Genomic DNA, 20269 nt, shown 5'->3' with positions numbered 1-20269 from the left:
TTTTTGCAATAATGGCTTACTCATAAAAGATAGGTATATGCTGGCACGGACTTCTGTGTAGGACTAATTAAGATAAACATTTCTCTTATACATTATATACGTGTAAGCTCTACAGTTTTTTCAGCGTTCTCCAGAATAGCTCGCAGATGGCAGATTTTTTTCGGACTTACTTGACAATTATCGTTATATTTTGGACAATTCACATATTATCTTTAAAAAGCCTATGTTATTCTAATGTATAAGCTATATTATTGTAAACTTTCATTAAAATCCATTTCAGTAGTTGTTGCGTGAATACATCCATACATAAAAACTTTCGCGTTTATAATATTAGTGGGATATAAAGAAGGAGTGCAGAATGCTAATGTTTTTTTATTTATTTATGTATACAAATAAATTAAATCAATAAAAACATTTAAATAATTACATACACTACGGTGTATTTGACACACACGTATATATACTCTTTTGTTTAATGTTCAAACTTATAATTTAAATTAATTATGGTCGACCACGGGGCGACCAGTAGAAATATTAATTTGACTGATTGACATTGCTACATCTTATATTGACATTACACGATTTATTTAATTCAATCTGTTAAATTATGTCTTTAGTTTGTCTTTGCTTTCTTGTATAATAATGTTTTATGTTATTTCTGATTACTTATTCTATGCTGACGACTGTCAAATACTTTGACTAGAGGTAATTATTGTTTGCTGTCGACTGTCGGTCGGTAATTTTATATGTTCGTATCCCTATTTTTTTTTATAACAATGAGGGCAAAGCAGACGAAACCATCAGATGTTAAACGGCTACCGTCACCCATGGACATCTGCAACATACGAGGAGTTGCGGGTGCGTTGCCGGCCTTTAGGTAAAAGATATTTATACACTTTACGCTTGAAAATTAACCCCCCAGATTATAGCGCCCAGGAGGAAGGTCATTCCACAGTTTGCATGTAGGCAGAAAGAATGCGCGCGAATCTCACACATTGGTTGCAAACCATGCAATCCAAATGGTGTTGATGACACTTAGTCCTTCGGCGAAGGGTGCGATGGTAAAAACGTGACGGAGACATCATATCAAACAGTTCTTTAAAACACTCACCGTTGTACAGACGGTAAAAAACACACAGGGAGCCAAATGGTAATTGATAGCTGTGATAGTAGTATGTAATAGGTACACACGAATTTAACATTCAACTGCTGAGCAAAGGCTGTTTTCAAATGCTAATTCATTTGTTCTATGAATTCTTTTGAGTTTAAAAAGCGATAAGAATATCGCAGGAAAACCTACATGTTGAGTATATTTTCTACGCTTAGGGCCTATCTCACCGGTTGTGGATAACGCTCCTTGACGGATTACATTACTTAATAGATAAAAGTTTTTGATATATTATTCTTTTTTACCATCGAGCTCCACTATATTTATTCGATATTTCTAATCAAAAATATGAATATAAAAGGTGTAATATATTAATTGAGGAAAAACAGATCCTAATAACTTTTTCTACTAGTTACTAACTTTACCTACTGTTAGTCTATTCGTAGCTAATTTGCAGAATAAGTTCCAATGACGGAATAAGTTCCAATCCTTTTCTTTTAAGGAGACAAGTTCTATATTTTATGATAAAACGTTGACCAGCTATTACCATAGTAGTTACAGGGTTAGGGGATCAGTAATTCTGAAGACAACATTTCAACAACACGACTTCATTTATTTCAAAACACTATTGTTTTAGTCTTATATTTCTGAAAGATAAATTTATTCGGCTTTATGTTTAGAGCTTCGCTTCTATGCGTGAGATTTATGCAGCCTAAAATTATACCGTTAAACAGGTCTTCTAATGCAAACATATTTATTAATAAATTGAGATTCAAACATACAAATTGCCCGTTTTTATCATTAAATAAAAACTTTACTCCAGGGTTTAAGGTTCTTTAACATTTTTATCTCCAGTTTATTTACCAAATTATCTATTAATGTGTCACTACTGATATTGTTTACTGATCAGTGACTTAAAAGGACGTTTACAGACTACTATCAGCATAAACATTTTTTTTTTGCAATCTGTTTATGAAAGATAAAATGATTAAGGTAATCATTTCTTAAAAAGTAATATTTTAAGTAAATAGTAAATTTTGCACAAAAGTAACTGTGTAGGTCGAAATAGATCAAACTACTTTAAAAAATTGTTCCTCTGCTACTGCTCTGTACTATGTTTAAAACAGATCTTTTTTTATTTTCTTAATTTATTGGTGTTTATTATTACTACTGTTTGTTTCATTTTTTACTTCTTAAGGTTGACTGGTAAATAAAGTTGTATGGCTTTAAGTCCGCCTTTTGCACAATGTATTATATTGTGTAATAAAGTTTTATCCGCCAACCCTCATTGGAGCAGTGTAGTGGATTAAGCTCTGATTCTTCTATTACATGGAGAAAAAGACCAGCAGTGGAATATTACAAGCTGAAGCGTATAAAGTTTTAAAATAAAATAACGTCAAACAGTAATATCTAACTTTTTAGGCTTTAATCTAAAGTTGTCAGTTTTATTAATCTCTAAACTATTTTCGTCTTGCCCACATTGGAGCAGTGTGGTGGATTAGGCTCTGATCCTTCTCCTACATGGGGAAAAGAGGCCTATGCCCAGTAGTGGGATATTACAGACTGAAGCGTACAAACAATAATATGAAATAAAAAACAAAAGTTTGTTATAAAAATAATACTCACTCTTGTGACGTGCCCGCTTGTAATCCTGGCTGCCAAAATTGCTGTAATAAAAATAATAACACATTTTAATATTGACAAATGATTGTAATTAAGCACTAAAAGTATATGAAATATTCAGCTCAACTTGTTAGATTCAGCTAATTGTCAATACACACATCTTTCTTCGAAGGATCCATATATACCGAATGTTCAAATATTTTTATCAAGTACCCTACATTTATTATTGTAATTGTACGAGTATGTTAAGATGTTTATGAGTGTGAGTTAAGATGATTAAATTACGTTAATTTTTATACAAAAATTACGTTGATCAGTTACACTTATACTACTCCGTGGTTAAACCGCAAATACAATTCATTATTAACGATCTCGTTTTAGTGATTAATTTGAATTAGCTGTTCTAAGTGAAATAATCACAATCATTTGTAATCATATCACAATGTCATGTTTGTAAATAAAAAACAATTTTGTACCCTGTAAAGCCGTGGCTTTATCTGTAGAGGAATTATGAAATTCGTTCAGTAAAAGACTAGGTGGCGAAAATAAACAGTCGTGAAGAGTTAAATTGAAAGCCAATTGTTATATTGATGTATCTCCATAGCGTGCATGCGGCCATGCCTTGATAGAAGCAACACAATAAAGGCGTTTTTTGTGTGAAGTAACACAAAGGCATGCCTTGCAAAATGTACCGTGTGATGGTACGCCGGGTGCGGCAATCCCGCCACTATCTGTGCGCTAGACAGCGTGCTCATAGACTGCATCGCCTTCTCTTTCATCACACCACCGTCCTAGATTGTTTATCACCTCTTAAATCGGTACGTTTCGATCAATGGATTACTAAATAATAGACAACTTGTTTTAACACTATTATATTCTATACTCAATTTGTTTAATTACCGTAAGCATTAATCACTGTGTGTATTTTAATTAATAAATTCAAAAGCGTATTTCTAGAAATACATGTGTGATTTTAAAAGTACATTCTAATGAAACGTGATGTGCACATAAAAATACTCGTAGCAGCACAATGAGTGAATTCGTTTAGTTTGGTATATGTTGAATTTTAGATTCCGAAAGGTCAGATCTTGTTTTAATTAAAATTACAAACATTTGGGAGAGAAAGTTGAATAGAAATGTACTTACCACTTTGAGTTTGGCCTGAATTTCACGGAGTTTCCGCCTAGCTAGCACCTGTATATGTGATGAGACCTGTTTTCTTGTGCGCGTCTTTCCTGTCCTTAGTTTTATATATCTTGCTATAAGTTCATTTCGTCCTGAAAATAAAAACATTCCATATTTAAGCGTGCTGTGTGGCTACGGCACTAAAGAATTTAGCCACCCCCTCTCTTCCCGTGGGTGTCGTAAGAGGCGACTAAGGGATAACAAGGTTCCACAACCATCTTGGAACTTAAGAAGCCGACCGATGGCGGAATAGCCATCCAACTGCTGGCTTTGGAATACACAGGCCGAAGACGGGCAGCAGCGTCTTTGGTGCGACAAAGCCAGTACTGCGGTCATCAACCCGCCTGCCCAGCGTGGTGACTATGGGCAAAACACATGAGTTCACGTTATTTTTGACGTAAACTTGTGGAGGCCTATGTCGAGCAGTGGACTGTATAGGCTGTAATGATATTTAAGCGAAGTCAAACATTAATGGTACCAATCTAAAAATTAATATCGTATAATAAATTAATCTAAAAATGACACAATTGTGTTTGCTAGGAAAACGAAAAAAAAAGCGACTTCAATTACATTGACAAATAAAAAAGTTAACAAACGCACTAGTCGTCACTACAATTTTATATATAAATAAACGCTTCACACTCAATGGCCACCGGTAGGATTTTCTCCTGTTTCGGGGGTCCGGAAACACACACAATATACAAGCACAAACGCCCAGACCACAACAAACATCTGTCTGGCTAATACAAATATCTGTCGTCAGCGGGGATCGAGCCCGCGACCGTCAGCGCAACAGTAAGTACTGTGACCGCTGCGCCAAAGCGTCGTCTCGATTTTTGATGGTTCCCCTCGATTTCTCTGGGATGCCATTATCAGATCCTGGTTTTCTTATCATGGCAACACCCTTGGGATATCTCCTTTCCAACAAAAAAAGAATTTTTAAAATCGGTTCATAAGCGACGAAGTTCTCCGCAAACACACTTTTTTCATCCACTCCTCCCATTTTGAAGTCGGTTAAAAATAAAAATCATCCGAATAATAAAATATCATTCATATATAAAAGATATTCAGGATGAGTGCCAATTGTCATAGCCCGTGCGATATTTCAAATAGTCAAATCAAAACGTGCTACACAATGCAATGCCGGCACGGCCTCGATGCCGATCTCGTGATGAAACAATTTTCAAAATATTTTGAATAGCTATTTTCAATTATTGAAACTACAGTCGGTCTGGAATGCGGGGTGGATCGGCATCGATAATGAAATACATTTTATTAACAGATCGATCGGTTATATCGAATCGTTCATGTTAAAATTATTTAAGCTTAAATTTTTAAATTGAAACGTCCCATAATAAATTTTCTATTGACTGATAAAAGAGTTTAAATTGAACAATGGTGTATTAATTCGAGGCGGGTGTAGAACAAGACTGGGCCAGACCAAAGTAAATTGAAATCTCATTGAATTCGGGGAATGCGATGACGACGAGAGACGACTGGTGCGAATTTAATTAACCCCTTGCCTGCTCGTTGAGGCGTGTATGCGTATACCTATCTATTTTCGTGTAGATTTTTTTATAGGTGATGAAGAATTTTCAATGAAACAAAATTTAATTTTTTAAATAAAATTTTAACACCCCAGTACAGTAGAACCCTTTCAAATAAGTAATCGAGAAAATTTTATAACATTACTGACTTGAATACACCTCAAGTTCTTCGTAACTTTGTTGAAAATTAAAGTGAAAGGCAGTTGTAGTAAGTCGGCAAACAAACTTTTGAAGTCTGCTAAGTGAAAACATTCTTGAAATCGCTCTGAAATTATGCCACAGTTTCATAAAGTTTTCACGGCGGGTATTAGGTTAAAATTAGTGGGGGTTATTACAGTAACGGCTTTTAAAGTAATTGTCGTGAAAAATAAACACGTCGTATGTTAGCCGTCACACGGAACATCCCAGTCTACGCTGTGACATCCGCGCCGCGAATCCCGCATTAAGAGTGCTTTCACCCGAAACGTCGTGTGCATCGCTCTATAAATAGTGTCGCGACAAGGATCAAGTAGAAACGATTCTATTCGGTGACGAATAGAAAAACAAGAGATGATTATTTATTAGTTAGTTAGTTGGCTAATTTGGTCCGGTGCCAGCGACGCGCCACGCTCTCGTGCACTACGCGGATGAAATTGTGCGTGTAGCCAACCACTACCGCCATATATGAATATTGATTAGTTTCTTTAATTTGCGCTTCACTTTAGATAGATAAAAATAGTTTTTATCGAAATACAATTAAAGAAGCTAAAAATTCCCATATATATAATAAAATTCCCATAGGTAAAATCAAGTTAAACATTTGTATTATATTTATTCTATCCCCATAAATGAAATCAATCATGTACCTCATATACGTTTTAATTGTGATTTATCCTGTTATTCCGGAATAATATTTTACCGGTTTTGATAGTTCCCTTTTCTTCTTATCAGTCTTACTTTTTACCAAAAAAACCTTGTAATTGTCAGTATAATAAGCACATATAACAATATATTTTGTATATATTTTTATAATTTAGAAAAAAAATATATAATATCTAAAAATATGTGTTCATAGTTGGCGCTTTCAGTTTACAAATATAGTGGGGGTTGCTAAGATTCTAAGACTTGCTGCTGTTTGTCTGACAATTTTAAAGTTATAGGATCTGATAGTAGTAGAGTATAGTATATTACAATTAGTAGCGGTTGCCCTCAGCTTCACTCACGTAGAAATTGATTAAATTTACAAAAAGGGGTAAGAGTTGTACTTATTTTTATATTTGCATTAATTTAGGACCTCTTTGTATACCACATTTATGATTCAATTTTCGCACGCTAAAACTACCAGGCTACTCGCAGAGATCGATTTTCATTAAGCTTCATAGAACATTCGTGCCAAGAGCAGTCTATCTGTAGTACATGAACATTTAATCTCTTATTTTACTCTGGAATATAAATTCTAAAACAAAAATTTTTGAGAGCTCTTACATCTCCTTGATGCGTCCCTGTTGCAAAATCAGTTCACGGTTCACATCTACTAAATATTATCTCCCTGCCTAGTTTTGTAGTACAACAAATGAAGGATTTTGTAAAAAAAATCGATTGCACTTAGAGATCCTAAATGTGGCTCTGTTGCAAAATTCGTTCTTGGTGGACTCTTACTGAATATTAACTATAACTACCTCTCTGTAAAATTTCAAGCTTGTAGAATAAAAAATTAAGGACTTTCACACAAACTTGTGAGAGCCCTTAGACCTCTTTTGTGCGATTCTATAGCACAATCCGTTCTTGGTGTACCTAAAAAAAAAGTAATGACAATAAAGAACCTTTTTCTAAAATTCAATTTGACTACAGACTTTGACAATCAACAAAAGAGTATAATATGCATGTGTGTGACAAATTTATGGCAGTGTGTGTAGTGTTTTTTTTTTAATTTAATATAAATTTATAATCCTTATCTATATAAACTATAAGTGTACGAAATTACATACTCCTCCGTCTGCGCAATTTTCATAAAAAGGGGTGCAAAGTTATTGCTTCACGTATTAATATATAGATAAAACAAAAAAGGGATGTAAATATTTTTTATATGTATATTATTATTTAAAAATATTCGATTACGGATTTTTTTTAAATGATAATTGTTGAAAATAAGCGACATATGAACACATTTCGAAAGATGTGCAAATACTATATCTATGAAAATCCGCTAAAGGAGATATTTATTAATATCTATCTATTATAGATATGATTTTCATAGTAGGCATGTTTGATAGATGTTTATTTTCTTTAAAAATTAAGGAATTTTAATAATGACTGCATACGTTTTCATTCCTATAATTCATCACCTTGTATTAGGGAAGCGTTGATGGTATTATTACGACTTTCCGATGGCGTACGAACAAAATTAAAAAAAAATTGAATGAATATTGGAAAAATATTAAAACTGTTAAATTTTCTAAGATTAACTGCTTTGATCGCCTAAACTTTTGTCACCGTTGTGTACGTTAATGGCAACTGCAAGTCAAAATTGTCACTGCAATTAAATAAATAAAAATATTGACCAAACAAATTTTACGACGTTATTCGTTTCGAACATGTATAAATTATTTTTACGAGGAATAATACTCTTTGTAATACATATTGTCTTTAAATAAAGACAATTCGTTAAACCTTATTCCTAGGAAGACCTCGCATCCAATCGCTGTATAAATGGAACCTATTTATAATGGCGTGGAATCCCGAACGCAATATACATATATATTTATTTTTTAAGACAGATAATTTAAACAAGCGGGTAGGTATCGGAGATCCATCAGAAACACATTAACGTAACGGCTATGACCTTCCAATTGTTTTCAGTTCGAGCTTTAGCGAAAATACATCGTCAATGCTGGATCATACTTTAATCGATAACCGTTCATATAATTATAAATTATATAAGACTTTTATACTGTTATATTACATATTTATCTAAATATTATTTAAAAAATGTTTTTGTGAAAATTGCAAAATAATCCTGCCATAAATTTATATATAGGATAGGATATTTTGTTTGGACTACATAAAAATGTTTATGTAACCCAAGTTCCGCATAAGTTAGTCATGTGTTTAATATTATAAACTATATTAATATTACATTACTAATGGCACATATAATGTAATATTAACATTAATTGGATTTTGTAAAAACACGATAATTTACGAAATTTTTATTTTGTAAGTACTTTTATAAATGTAATTGATACATGAATTATAATGCATTATTTATGTAACGGTAAATGTATTTTTTAAATAATTTGATATTCACCTGATAAAAGTTTTTTTTCCGCTTTCGAATCTCATAAGTCAAGGTATACAGTTTTTAGTTTTTTACTTGTATTTTATGGTAGGTTTTATGTTAATATGAAGAATTAAGTTGAAACACGAAATACTGCACTAACTCGATTTGTCGTAGGCATACAGAGGAGCTTCTCAAAGAAAAACGACAATAATTGCTAAATTGCTGAGGCAATTTTAATACAAATTCACAGGTTTGAAAGCTCATGGTAGTTGTAGAAACAATTATAAGTGGTTTTTCCTTAAAGCAGAAAATGCCTAAAATATGTTGACGTAGTATTTCTTACAGTTCTCGAAACAAGTGAGGATTTTTAATGCATATATAAAATAACTTATTAGTGTGAAAAATAAGTTAAAAATAATTACATCTAAAATTTTTATTTCTATTATCTATTAGTCGAAATTAGAAAGTCGTAAGAACATTAAAAGCTTCTTACTAAATAAAATAATAATTTTTTTTTATTTATTTATTTGTAACATTAAGAAAAGCATACATTACATTATATTTACTTGCAAAAGCCCTTAAGCTTGTCCGCAAGTAACAGTCTCACACATTTTACATAAGACTTATAATATATTGCTATAACATTTACAAACTACAGTGGTTACAAAAACATATTTATACTACGCTTAGATAATTTTTGCTAAATAAAGTTTCGCGTCTACCCTACTTATTAAAAATAGCATCTCCTTTATTAATTAAACAATATGTTAATTAAACAATGTCATCGACGGTATGGTCACAAAAACGATTACAAATAACATAGGGTGTAAGCGAGATAGTTAATTTGTTTTTATTTGCTCAGAAATAGCTAGCAGTATACAGGTTGTTATAGTAAATTAGTTACTATATTCATATATATTTTACTTCTATTTATTAATTATTAAAAAACAGATAGCAATAAAATACATATTATACATACATAGACATATCCATTTATTTTATTTGAGTTTTTAATATTTCTCATTTTTTTTGCAGTTGTTCACAGAAATATTTTTTAAGTTTATATTTGTAATTATCTTTTTTGTGATATCGAGAAGTACAGTTCTGGGTATTTGGTTAATTAAAGTGGGTATCAAATATCTATTTGTGCGTTTATCGTAATAGTTACGAACTTTATGTGTAGCGAGTTTGTTTTGTGTAATTGTTCTTGTTGTGATTTTATGGTTAATTTTAATTTGTAATTCCTTTTTGTGAAATTATTCCATTAATAATAGCATCTGAAATTTCGTATACACAGGTAATATTTTACAATATTTAAACATTCCATTTAGGTTGTTTTCATTGTATAATTGATTTTTCACTTTTTTGGGTATTATAATTTTTAATATTTTTAATTGTAGATTTTGTATTTTATCCAAGTAAGTTTTAAATGTTGTTCCATAACTCGTTATTCCATATGAAATAAGAGACTCAACAAGTGCATTAAAGAGATTCATAAGGATGGGATACGGAATTTTGTATTTTAGAATGGCAAATTTTGCTAACACAGCCCGTTGCCTGTCACATACATATTCAACGTGTTTACTCCGATGAAATCTTTCGTCCACAATTAAGCCTAGATATTTATATTAATTGACCTGTTCTAAAGAAGTACAATTACAGTTTATCCTAAAGTCTGGTTTGTGAAGGCAGTCGTGGCTGTGTGCCAGTATTTTTATTGGTCTTTCGTTTTTGGTAGAATGCGTCGAGCGGATATGTACAACTTTGGTTGGTAAAGTCAATTTGTAACATTTTCTCTGCCTTTGCTAGGTTTTTATTGGCTATTACTAGACATGTGTCGTCAGCGTATTGATACATCGAACTATACTTAATGACATTTCCCATATCATTTACAAAAGCCAGATAGTGCAGAGGACCAAGGAGAGATCCCTGAGCTGTACCCACCCGTAGTGAAAGATATTTTATCACTATGTTTATTTTCAATTTTCACTCGGTATTTTCTGTGCTTGAAGTAATCTTCAGACCATCTATGAAGTAATAATTTATGGTCGAGTGTATCAAACGCTTTACTGTAGTCAATAAATAAAAGAATTACGTGTTGTTTACTGTCCAGATAATTATTAATTTCGTCGGTAAATTTTGATAATAATAAAATAGTTGATTTATATTTTTGGAATCCAAACTGAGCCCCGGACAAGACATCATTCGATGCGTAGTAATTTTGTATCTGATTGCATATGTATTTTTCAAATATTTTATCGACCACTGGCAATATGGTAATTGGTCTATAAATGTCATAGTCGTTATGAGATCCTTTTTTGTAGATAGGTCTTACTATTCCTTTCTTTAGTTGTGTTGGATAAATACCATATTTTCACGATTATTTAAATGAAAATTTGATGAAAGGTTTATTTTTAGATTGTATTTATTGATGTAAGTTTTGTTATTCTTTTGTTCAATTCCAGTAATTATATGAGTATTTTAAATAAAAACATTTTCTTGTATAAACCTGAGCCGATACAAAAAACCGTTAAGGAGTAATTAACCACAAGTAATGGATACTTTTATGTATAAATAAATAATAAGGAAAAACAAGAATTTTTTATTAGGTGCGTTTTTATATTATTTCAAATTATACAATGGATACAAAATAACTTGTAAGCAAACTAGAAAAAAATATATACAAATTATGAGAGAGTAAAATTTTTATTCATGTATAGTATTTTTTATTTGTGTAATTTATAATAAAAATTGTTAATAAGATTTTTTGATTGATTTTAGGGTCTACAATAGGTTATTTTGTAAACTAGGGTAGGAATTTTCTAGATTAAATCAGGTAGACTATAGTAGGTTTCGTTGTTTTCCCCTAAAAAAATTGTACAAATTACCGTGAAAATTACATCGTCCAAGTGAATAAAAATGACCATAAAATGAAAACGATTGGGTTAACAAACTAAATAAAAATTTTATAGGGCCAAATGGCAATGATTCCGCATCGAACAAAAACATAATCGCGTAAATGGGATCAGAAGTCTCGGTGTAATCGGTGGACTGACGACGCGTTGGCGTAGCGGTCTAGGCCCTGGCTTGAATACTGTTGCGCTGGCGGTCGCGGGTTCGATACTAGCACATGGCAAACTGACACAAGAGAAAATCTTTGTGGGGACCGTTGTGTGTGAGTCGTTTATATTTATTAAATAGTTATATTTATTTGTAATCGGTGTACATACATTAAAAATATGACCGAATTGAACCTTTTCATATGCGCTGAATTTTTAATACATAGCGTAATTTATATATTAATACGTGAAGCAAAATTATTGTACCCCTATTTACGAAAATTACGAGGACCGAGGATTACGAAATTACGCACACTTATAGTTTATATAGAGAAGGAGTGCATAATGCCAATATATTTTTTAAATTATGCATAGAAATATATTAAATCAATAAAAAAATAACATTACACACATACCATGTATTTGACACATACGCATATTATACTCTTTTGGTGATTGTTAAAGTCTGTAGTCGAATTGAAAAGTTTAAAAAAGGATCTTTATTTTCATTATTTTTAGCTTTTTTAATTTAAATTTATAATTGTGGTCGAATTTCGACCACTGGGCGACATATTATTTTACATATGAAACCTGCTTATTTTTTAATAATTACCCAATTATCTAATATATAAAATTCTCGTGTCGCGGTGTTTGTAGTTAAATTCCTCCGAAACGGCTTGACCGATTCTCATGAAATTTAGTGTGCATATTGGGTAGGTCTAAGAATCGAACAACATCTATTTTTCATCCCCCTAAATGTTAAGGATAGTCCACCCAAAAATTTTTTTTTTTTAATTCTTAGATAAATTATTTAATTTTTATCTTATTATGATTTGGCGTTGAAAAATACATACAACTACAGCTACCTACACACAGCTAGTTGTATATAAGTTAACTTAAACCTTTTCGAATCAACATTGCTAGCTACTTTTATACCTATAAACTTCAGTCAAATTCGACTTTAGTGATTATCATTACATACTATAAAACAAATTCGCTTCCCGCTGTCTGTATGTTTAGATCCTTAAAACACACACTACACAATAGTATACACAATAGTATTCTGAAAGTGTTTGTAGATCGATGGGAGACATTGCTGCGACATTGTATAAAGCTCCACGTGATATGAATGTAAACATAAAAAATGTTATTATTTTAAATTTGTTCCGTGTGTAACACTAGGTTATAAGAAACATTGTTACTAACACTATATGGGCTAGTCCGGAAATAAATGTTATTATTATTATTATTAAAACTACGCAACGGATTTTGATGCGGTTTTCTTTAGTAAATAGAGTGATTGTAGAGGAAGGTTTATATCTATAATACATGCATAATATGCTTATCACCTGTGAATCGATGCAGCAAATATATGTTGTATCTTGTTTTAAAGTTTGAGCATAAGGAACTAAAGTTCTATTTTTTTTTTTTAATGAGATTTAATAAAAATATACAGTATTAATTCTATTGTGGGTATAATACGTACTATATAGTTATAATTATACTAATAAGTCAAGCAGGCGTCACTTCGTTTAAAAAAAAAGTATCCAACTTAATCGTTATACTATACGAATAGTAAAATGTCAAAATATTGAAAAGAGGGTCGTTTTCAATAAAAGAAACATTACGAGCGGTGATAGAAGCGTCGGGTCAGAATTTCACGCTGACCCAAACAGAAGATATGCAAGGCGAATCCTCGCAGAAGGGTTGAGTTTCGACGGTCTAAGGAGGATTTCTCGGGAGACAATCGGGAGTTATGCCTTCGGGCGGGGCGCTAAACGAGGGGCGCGGGAGAAGGGGCGGGCCTTCTTTATATTTTCTTACTGCGTTCGCCGCCTAGCGGCGCGGCCGGGCCCCTTACACGCTCGCTCGCTCACTAATTGCGCATTCTTCGCATAGTTTAGCCCTCCCGGCGAACCCCTCGCCTGCCGCCCCCCGGACCACGTGAAGCCGTGCGCCGACGAAACTTTCATACTCCCAGGATATTGAGCGGTTTTGAATGTCTTAACTCACGAACGCGCCTGCAGCGGTGCCGCTGGAGCTGGCTTTGTAGGCAAACTGTTTCCAACAACTCACCGCATCGTTCGAGCTACGCTGAATTACTGCTCACTTGCCTCTATGACAAGGTAAAGTCCTCTCAGCGCTGCAATAATGCACCGTCTAACGGCTTTATAACTAATTTATTAATATACCGATCTGACTGACGTGTGTAATGTCTTTAGACGTTGAGCAACTTTGATTGTAACTTCGACTGTTGTTTGTAGTCTAGTAAGCAACTTGTTATGGGGAAAATGTGCATTATTAGTTACTAGCGTAATTTTAGAATACACAACTAAGCGTTAAATTTAATTTGCACACGAGAAAATCTTAAATTTCTTTATCATGTATAAAAAAATCATGTCGGATTTATGATACTACAATGTTTAAATTTAACGATAGTGGAAACAATGCTTGTTGATATGAAAATATAAACATATGGTAATACGACTTCCGACTTGTCATGACATGAACAATAAAACCACGTACTGTAACTTATCGGGAGCAAAGTAAGGAGTTCTCAAAGATTGGAGGGCGAGGGTGTGACGGACGACAGGCGGTGACGCACTCAGGGCTAGATTAAGCCGGGCCGACACGTCCGCGAGTAATGCGCCCATATATTGTCCGGACGAGCGCGTCCGCAATTATGTACCGTGTTCTTTTACAACTGCCCCCGACTATAATAAATTGCTTGACAAATATCATTATCCATAATGTGATTCTCTTCTGAGTTTTCTATTATATTTTGCAAACACTATTCAATATATTAAAACATCTTCTACATATATATTATACATGAAGCTTTACCGATAAACTGTCACGCAGTTTGGCGGATTATAAAATTGTACAGTATTTTTGGTCAATAAAATATAATAAAGAATTATTATTATTATTATTATTGTACCCCTTTTGACGAAAATTGGGCGGAAAGAGTATGAAATTTCGCACACTTATAGTTCATATAGAAAAGCAGTACAGAATGCATGCAATGCAATAGAATGAATTTTTAAATTATGCATAAAAAATAAAAAATAAAAAAACATGATACACTATGTATTTGACACACACACGCATATATAGGTACTCTTTCGTTTATTATAGAAGTATAGTCTTTGACAACAGAACCATAATAATGTTCAAACTTATAATTTGAATTAAATATAGTCACATTTCGACCACTTGGTGATCACTAGTTCTAATGATAGCGCTAAAATAAATCTAACTATTTACGGAAATTAAAAAAAAACTATATAATTATAATTATTTCAAAATATTAATTTATTTATATAATCTTTAATGTTAATTGTTTCAAACTAGTAATACGAAAGTGACACAGTTTTATTTAAAGTAAATTTCCTTACTGACTGTTTAAACAAAAAAAAATCAGAACAATATTGAACAGTAAAATTCACCGTGCATTACGTAACGCCGTTAAAAGGATTATTTCCGCAGAGGCGATAAGATTAAACCGGCACATTTCTTTCCGTCTATTAAATCACTTAAGGTGGACACATCGCTTGCGGTAGATTTGTTTAGCAATTCCATCCACCCGGTCCGACCCGGGAGCTCGGGCAGTCCTTTAATTAAAGCCGGGCGGTATAATGTTGGAGCTTGACGCGAACTTAATGTGCGTCCGGCGGATAATGGCAGTGGCTGCCTTTAATTGTTCCACGTCAATTGTGCCAGTAGCATACGTGACAATAGCGATTCTCCAGAAACTTACTGCTATGTTTTCAGTCGCTTCAATAATAAACGTTATTTTGTTCGACCTGAGTTCTTCCTTCTAGTTGAATTCAACGTTCATTTTGTTAACATAAGCCCTTACTCGTGTATGTATAACATAAACCCTTACTGACAGTAAGGGTTTATGTTTATTAATGTAAATAAGGCTATAAAAAAATAATAAGAGCATTCATAATTATTGGCTATTTTAAATATGCCTTAAAAATAAAGTTATCGTGTATGACCATAATGTTTGATATGAAATATTTCAGGAAACTGGGCCCAGCGAAGTTGAGGGCAACGTTTTATTGCCATGCAAATTTAATGCTATTTGTGGAGTTGCTTAATATGGGTTTTCTGTAGACTTGTGGCCATAACGTATACATACATAGATTGGCCGAATGAAATCAAGGCATCAACTCTACTTTTCAATTGGTTTAAGAAACGTAGATTTACGCACCTAAAATTTTCATAGTTTTGAAAACGTAATACAATGGCGACACTACTGCTTGTAGTTTTAGTTATTGTTTTGTAACGCATATAATAATAACCTGGCACTCTATGCTAGAAGTGTATGCGAGGCGAAATCATCTGTGCTCATTTGGCACTATTAAAAGCTATAAACCCTAAAGGAGAAAAAGAAGGTGTTTGCGAATAAGTACCTACAATTATTGCGAAAGTTTATGTATTTCTTATATTATTCTTGAATTAAATTCAGTATCGATTCATCGAATTTTAGGTGTTCTAAGTCAGTTTAATATTTTGCTAACAAATAATAATCAAAAAGGTAAATAGATTTTTGTCTGTAAGAAGTCGTTAAAGTATTATGTAAAAAAAGGGGGCTTTTTATTTTGGTTATTTTGATGGCATGGGGACATGTGGGGGCCTAGACGGTGGTTGCGTTAGCAGTATTTATTTATTATTTATGTTCTTCTTACCAATGTTTACGTAAGTACAGGGGGGAGAAGGGTAGGGTTTCGGTGACTTTCGCTGACAAGGGGAAGAAGGGGTTAAAATTAATAAAATTCGGCTCACGTAATACTTAAGTGACCCCTAATTAAAAAAAAAAATAAACAAACACTTCACACTCAACGGTTCCCAGTAGGATTTCCTCCTGTGTCGGGGGTCCGGAAACACGCACAATACACAAGCACAAACGCCCAGACCACGAAAAACATCTATATGGCCAATACAAATGTTGTAGTGAGCGGGGATCGAACCCGCGACCGCCATAACAACAGCCACAAACCAGTGCTGTGACCTTTGCGCCAACGCGGTTATTAATTCGTTATTACGAATAGAGCACATCGATTGTTCGAAGACACTTATATTTAGTGACAACACTGATCAATGTGTTACGATCGACTTGATGACAGTTTGTTTAGTATAAAAGTGTGAATATAAATTTTAAATAATGTTAGTTGAACGATCATCGCTCGTGAAGCTGTTCGTACCACACTGACCGGTTCTCATTTTTTTTTTTGTTTATTTTCTATTTCGCCTTTACTAATAATAAATTTGTCGTTCTTTTCTTGTTAGACGAACGAATTGTATTTATTGTTTTATTTTACACCTTATAGTAACGCTGAGGTAATAAAAATTTAATATAAACAAAATTGGATAGTAAATTAAAGTTCACTTCATAAGGCTTTACTGTTAAGATAGTAAATAAATATTAATCAAACTGCATTTGATAGTATAACAGAGATGAGTAGTTACGTTTTAGGAAACTGAATTCAAATATTCTATTATAATCAATGTTGTAGTTAATGTTTGCTTCACTACGTCTCAGCCTGTAATATCCCACTGCTGGGCATAGGCCTCTTCCTCCATGTAGGAGAAGGATCAGAGCGGAATCCACCACGCTGCTCCAATGCATGTTGGCGGATATATTCCCTACTAACTATGAGTAACGATCGCTATCAGAATTACATGATAACAACCGTGACCGACGGCTGAAAGTGCTCTTCGAAGTACAGTAGGGTACCCATAAGGACTGCACAAACACCCAGACCACGGCAAGCATCTGTATGACCAATACAAATGTTTGTCATGTGCGGGGATCGAGCACGCAACCGCCAGCGCAACAACCACATACTAGTGCTGCGACCATTGAGCCAACGCGGCGTCAATGTCAAATTATGTTATTATATGCTAATCGATTAAAAGAAAGAAGAAACAAGTGCGTCAGAATGTGGTTGCTTAGTTAAATCTTATGACTTTTCTGAAACTATTAAATTTTTCAATTAGGTACGTCGACAAGAATACAACGTAAGTAAATGAAAAAAATAGTCAAATAAATACGCATTCTCAAAGATTACTCAAAAAATAGTTTTCAGATCTCGATCAAATTGAAATGGGACCACAAGACAAGCATCAACTTCTATTATAAGAAGAATCATCGAAAACGGTATACTCAGTGAAAAGTTATGCGGTATAATACGACGTAGGCCGACAGAAAACATTTTGTAAAGTAAATACACATTATAAATATGCATATAAATTACAATTTATTTCCATAACAAAAAGTGTATTAAAAAAGTAAAATACTATTAAAATGAAAGAATCAGTCAAGTACAATAATTGCGAAAATTTATAATGAATTATTCAATGATTACAAAAGTTAAATCTGAACAGACACACGTCATAAAAATACAAATTATGTATCGTAAGTAATAAAAAAAAAAAAAAACTGGCCATATTTTATATTAAAATTCAAAAAATTCCCAACGTACTAGCGTATAAGCGTTGACGCAATCTCTCACTGTTGCACTTTAAAATTAAGATTATTCAAAGAAAAATATTAACGATGTTGTTGGAAAAAAGACATGTACTATCCAAATTACACTCAAAACACTCAGATACTTGGCAATATTCCTAATGCTGAAGTCATGAACGATCACGACGATTATAACCTGTATCCATTTATTTTTGAAAGTGCCTCACAATGTATTCGAGTCGAAATACGAGAGATTTACTCCGTCAGTTAATTTGACTCAGGGAAAAGGTTTCTTTTGGTAATCGTCACGTAGCGTTAACGAGCTTCCTCAGTTAAAAGTGTAGCGTGAAAAAATTCCTCGACGCCCTTCAGTTTACAGAAACTGAGCTTACATTACAATCATCAGCGCGTCTCCGCTTAAATTAGGTCAATAAGTTTTTGCTATCGAGATTTTTATTGCCGCGCCAATTACATTCAATAAGTTTATTAGCCTTGTTCTACTAGAACTACCATAGTTTTGTTACTTTATGTTATTGTTTTCTAGGATTATGGATATTTTCGTTGACAGAACAATTTTATAAATAAACGTATATAGAAAACGGGTCATGTGTTCGAAACTAGTTCACGAATTTCGAAGATTGCAGACGAGATTGAACAAAGCCGCGACTCTTGCTTCCTCGAATCGACGACACACCGATCGAGAGAGATAATAATTGTCGGTTCACGTCTTTCCGTGGAATCCTATTGCGCAAACCGCTTTGTCGGCTCACATACCTACCGTACCTTTTGTCTCGTGCTACACCATTGTTCATTTTAGCAATGGCCTTGATAGTGCTTCATAATTCAATTAAATTGACATGTACGAGTGTATATTGGAAAGTTATTTAAGTACACTTACTTGTTGTTAATTATGCTTCGATTACAAAATAGCAGTAAAATGTACCTTTATTATTATTTTAATTACAGTTCTTACGATTGTATAAAATTTGATCTTGATCTATTTCTTTATACTAATGTTATTTACAATAATCATTTTACACAATATATTACATAAAAGGTATATTCTAATAAACCTCCTTTGATATAGAAATAAGTTAATAATCTTTTATTTTAGCTGACTGAGCTCAGATCAGCCTGTAACGTAATCTAGCATGTCCAGACTCACCGTACATCTTGCCCTCATCGGAGAGGATGATCTTCCGCCGGCCGCACGGAGGGTATATCGCCAGAGCCTCCTGGAAGCTCTGTTCGATGTCGGGGGACCAAACTCCCTCCGCATCCGCCGCTGACATATCCTGCAAATTCACTTCGTTGTAAACGAATTTTTCATCGATAATATAAATTTAAGATCGTTAAATGTTACTTTTCAAGTTTTTCTTAACGAGGAAGACATATATCATGTGACGACCAATCTATATTTATCAATATCTAAATAGTTGACTGTTCCTAACGTAGCAAACTTAGGCCCTGTTTCAAAATTTTTAAAAATTCATTTACAATCAACTTCTACTGCATTTATAAGATATTTATATTCGTAAATATGAATCTAAATATATTAATAAAAAGTTGTCGTGTATTCATTGAGGAGAAAGAGGTCCTAATGACCTATTCTAAAGTCTATTCGTGACTTACTTGCAGTTTAAACTTTATGCATATCCAGTGAAACCGGCCCTGAATATTTGTCTTTTAGGTAGGACCCAAATGATACGAATGTAAAATATGTTGTAATCAGAATTGTTGCGGGAATCGAACTAACAACCTCCCAATAGTCGTGGTGACAATTTAGTCTCAACTTGTTATGTTTAATTTTAACGGATCAAATAGTGATAAAGTGTGTGTGTAAATAGTGAAAAAATTAAGTGAAGGCGGTCAATTGGCATCACCAATTGTGACAATCAATGAGTATCAATTAAAATGTTTATCATTTACCTAGTATCAATCACGTAAAAGCATTTGACAATCCCCACGAAATCGGGCCTAATAACTATTAATGTCACTGTTTAATTGAGA

General features: G+C 33.1%; 1 protein-coding gene across 1 annotated transcript in view; it reads right to left on the bottom strand.

The window, feature by feature from the left end:
- The window catches only part of LOC123670041 (transcriptional enhancer factor TEF-1), a 79340-nt gene that overhangs the window by 7180 nt on the left and 51891 nt on the right, over positions 1-20269 (bottom strand). Inside the window, exons 3-6 of the mRNA XM_045603549.1 lie at positions 19425-19554; positions 3878-4008; positions 3424-3522; positions 2735-2775 (exon numbers count right to left, since the gene is read on the bottom strand). Of these exons, the coding sequence (XP_045459505.1) occupies positions 2735-2775; positions 3424-3522; positions 3878-4008; positions 19425-19554 (401 nt within the window). The remainder of the gene's footprint in view (positions 1-2734; positions 2776-3423; positions 3523-3877; positions 4009-19424; positions 19555-20269) is intronic.

The sequence above is a fragment of the Melitaea cinxia genome, chromosome 4, assembly GCF_905220565.1.
Source record: "Melitaea cinxia chromosome 4, ilMelCinx1.1, whole genome shotgun sequence".
NCBI lineage: Eukaryota > Metazoa > Arthropoda > Insecta > Lepidoptera > Nymphalidae > Melitaea > Melitaea cinxia.
Note: the sequence above shows the minus strand (reverse complement) of the source record. Positions and strands in the feature narration are given on the sequence as shown.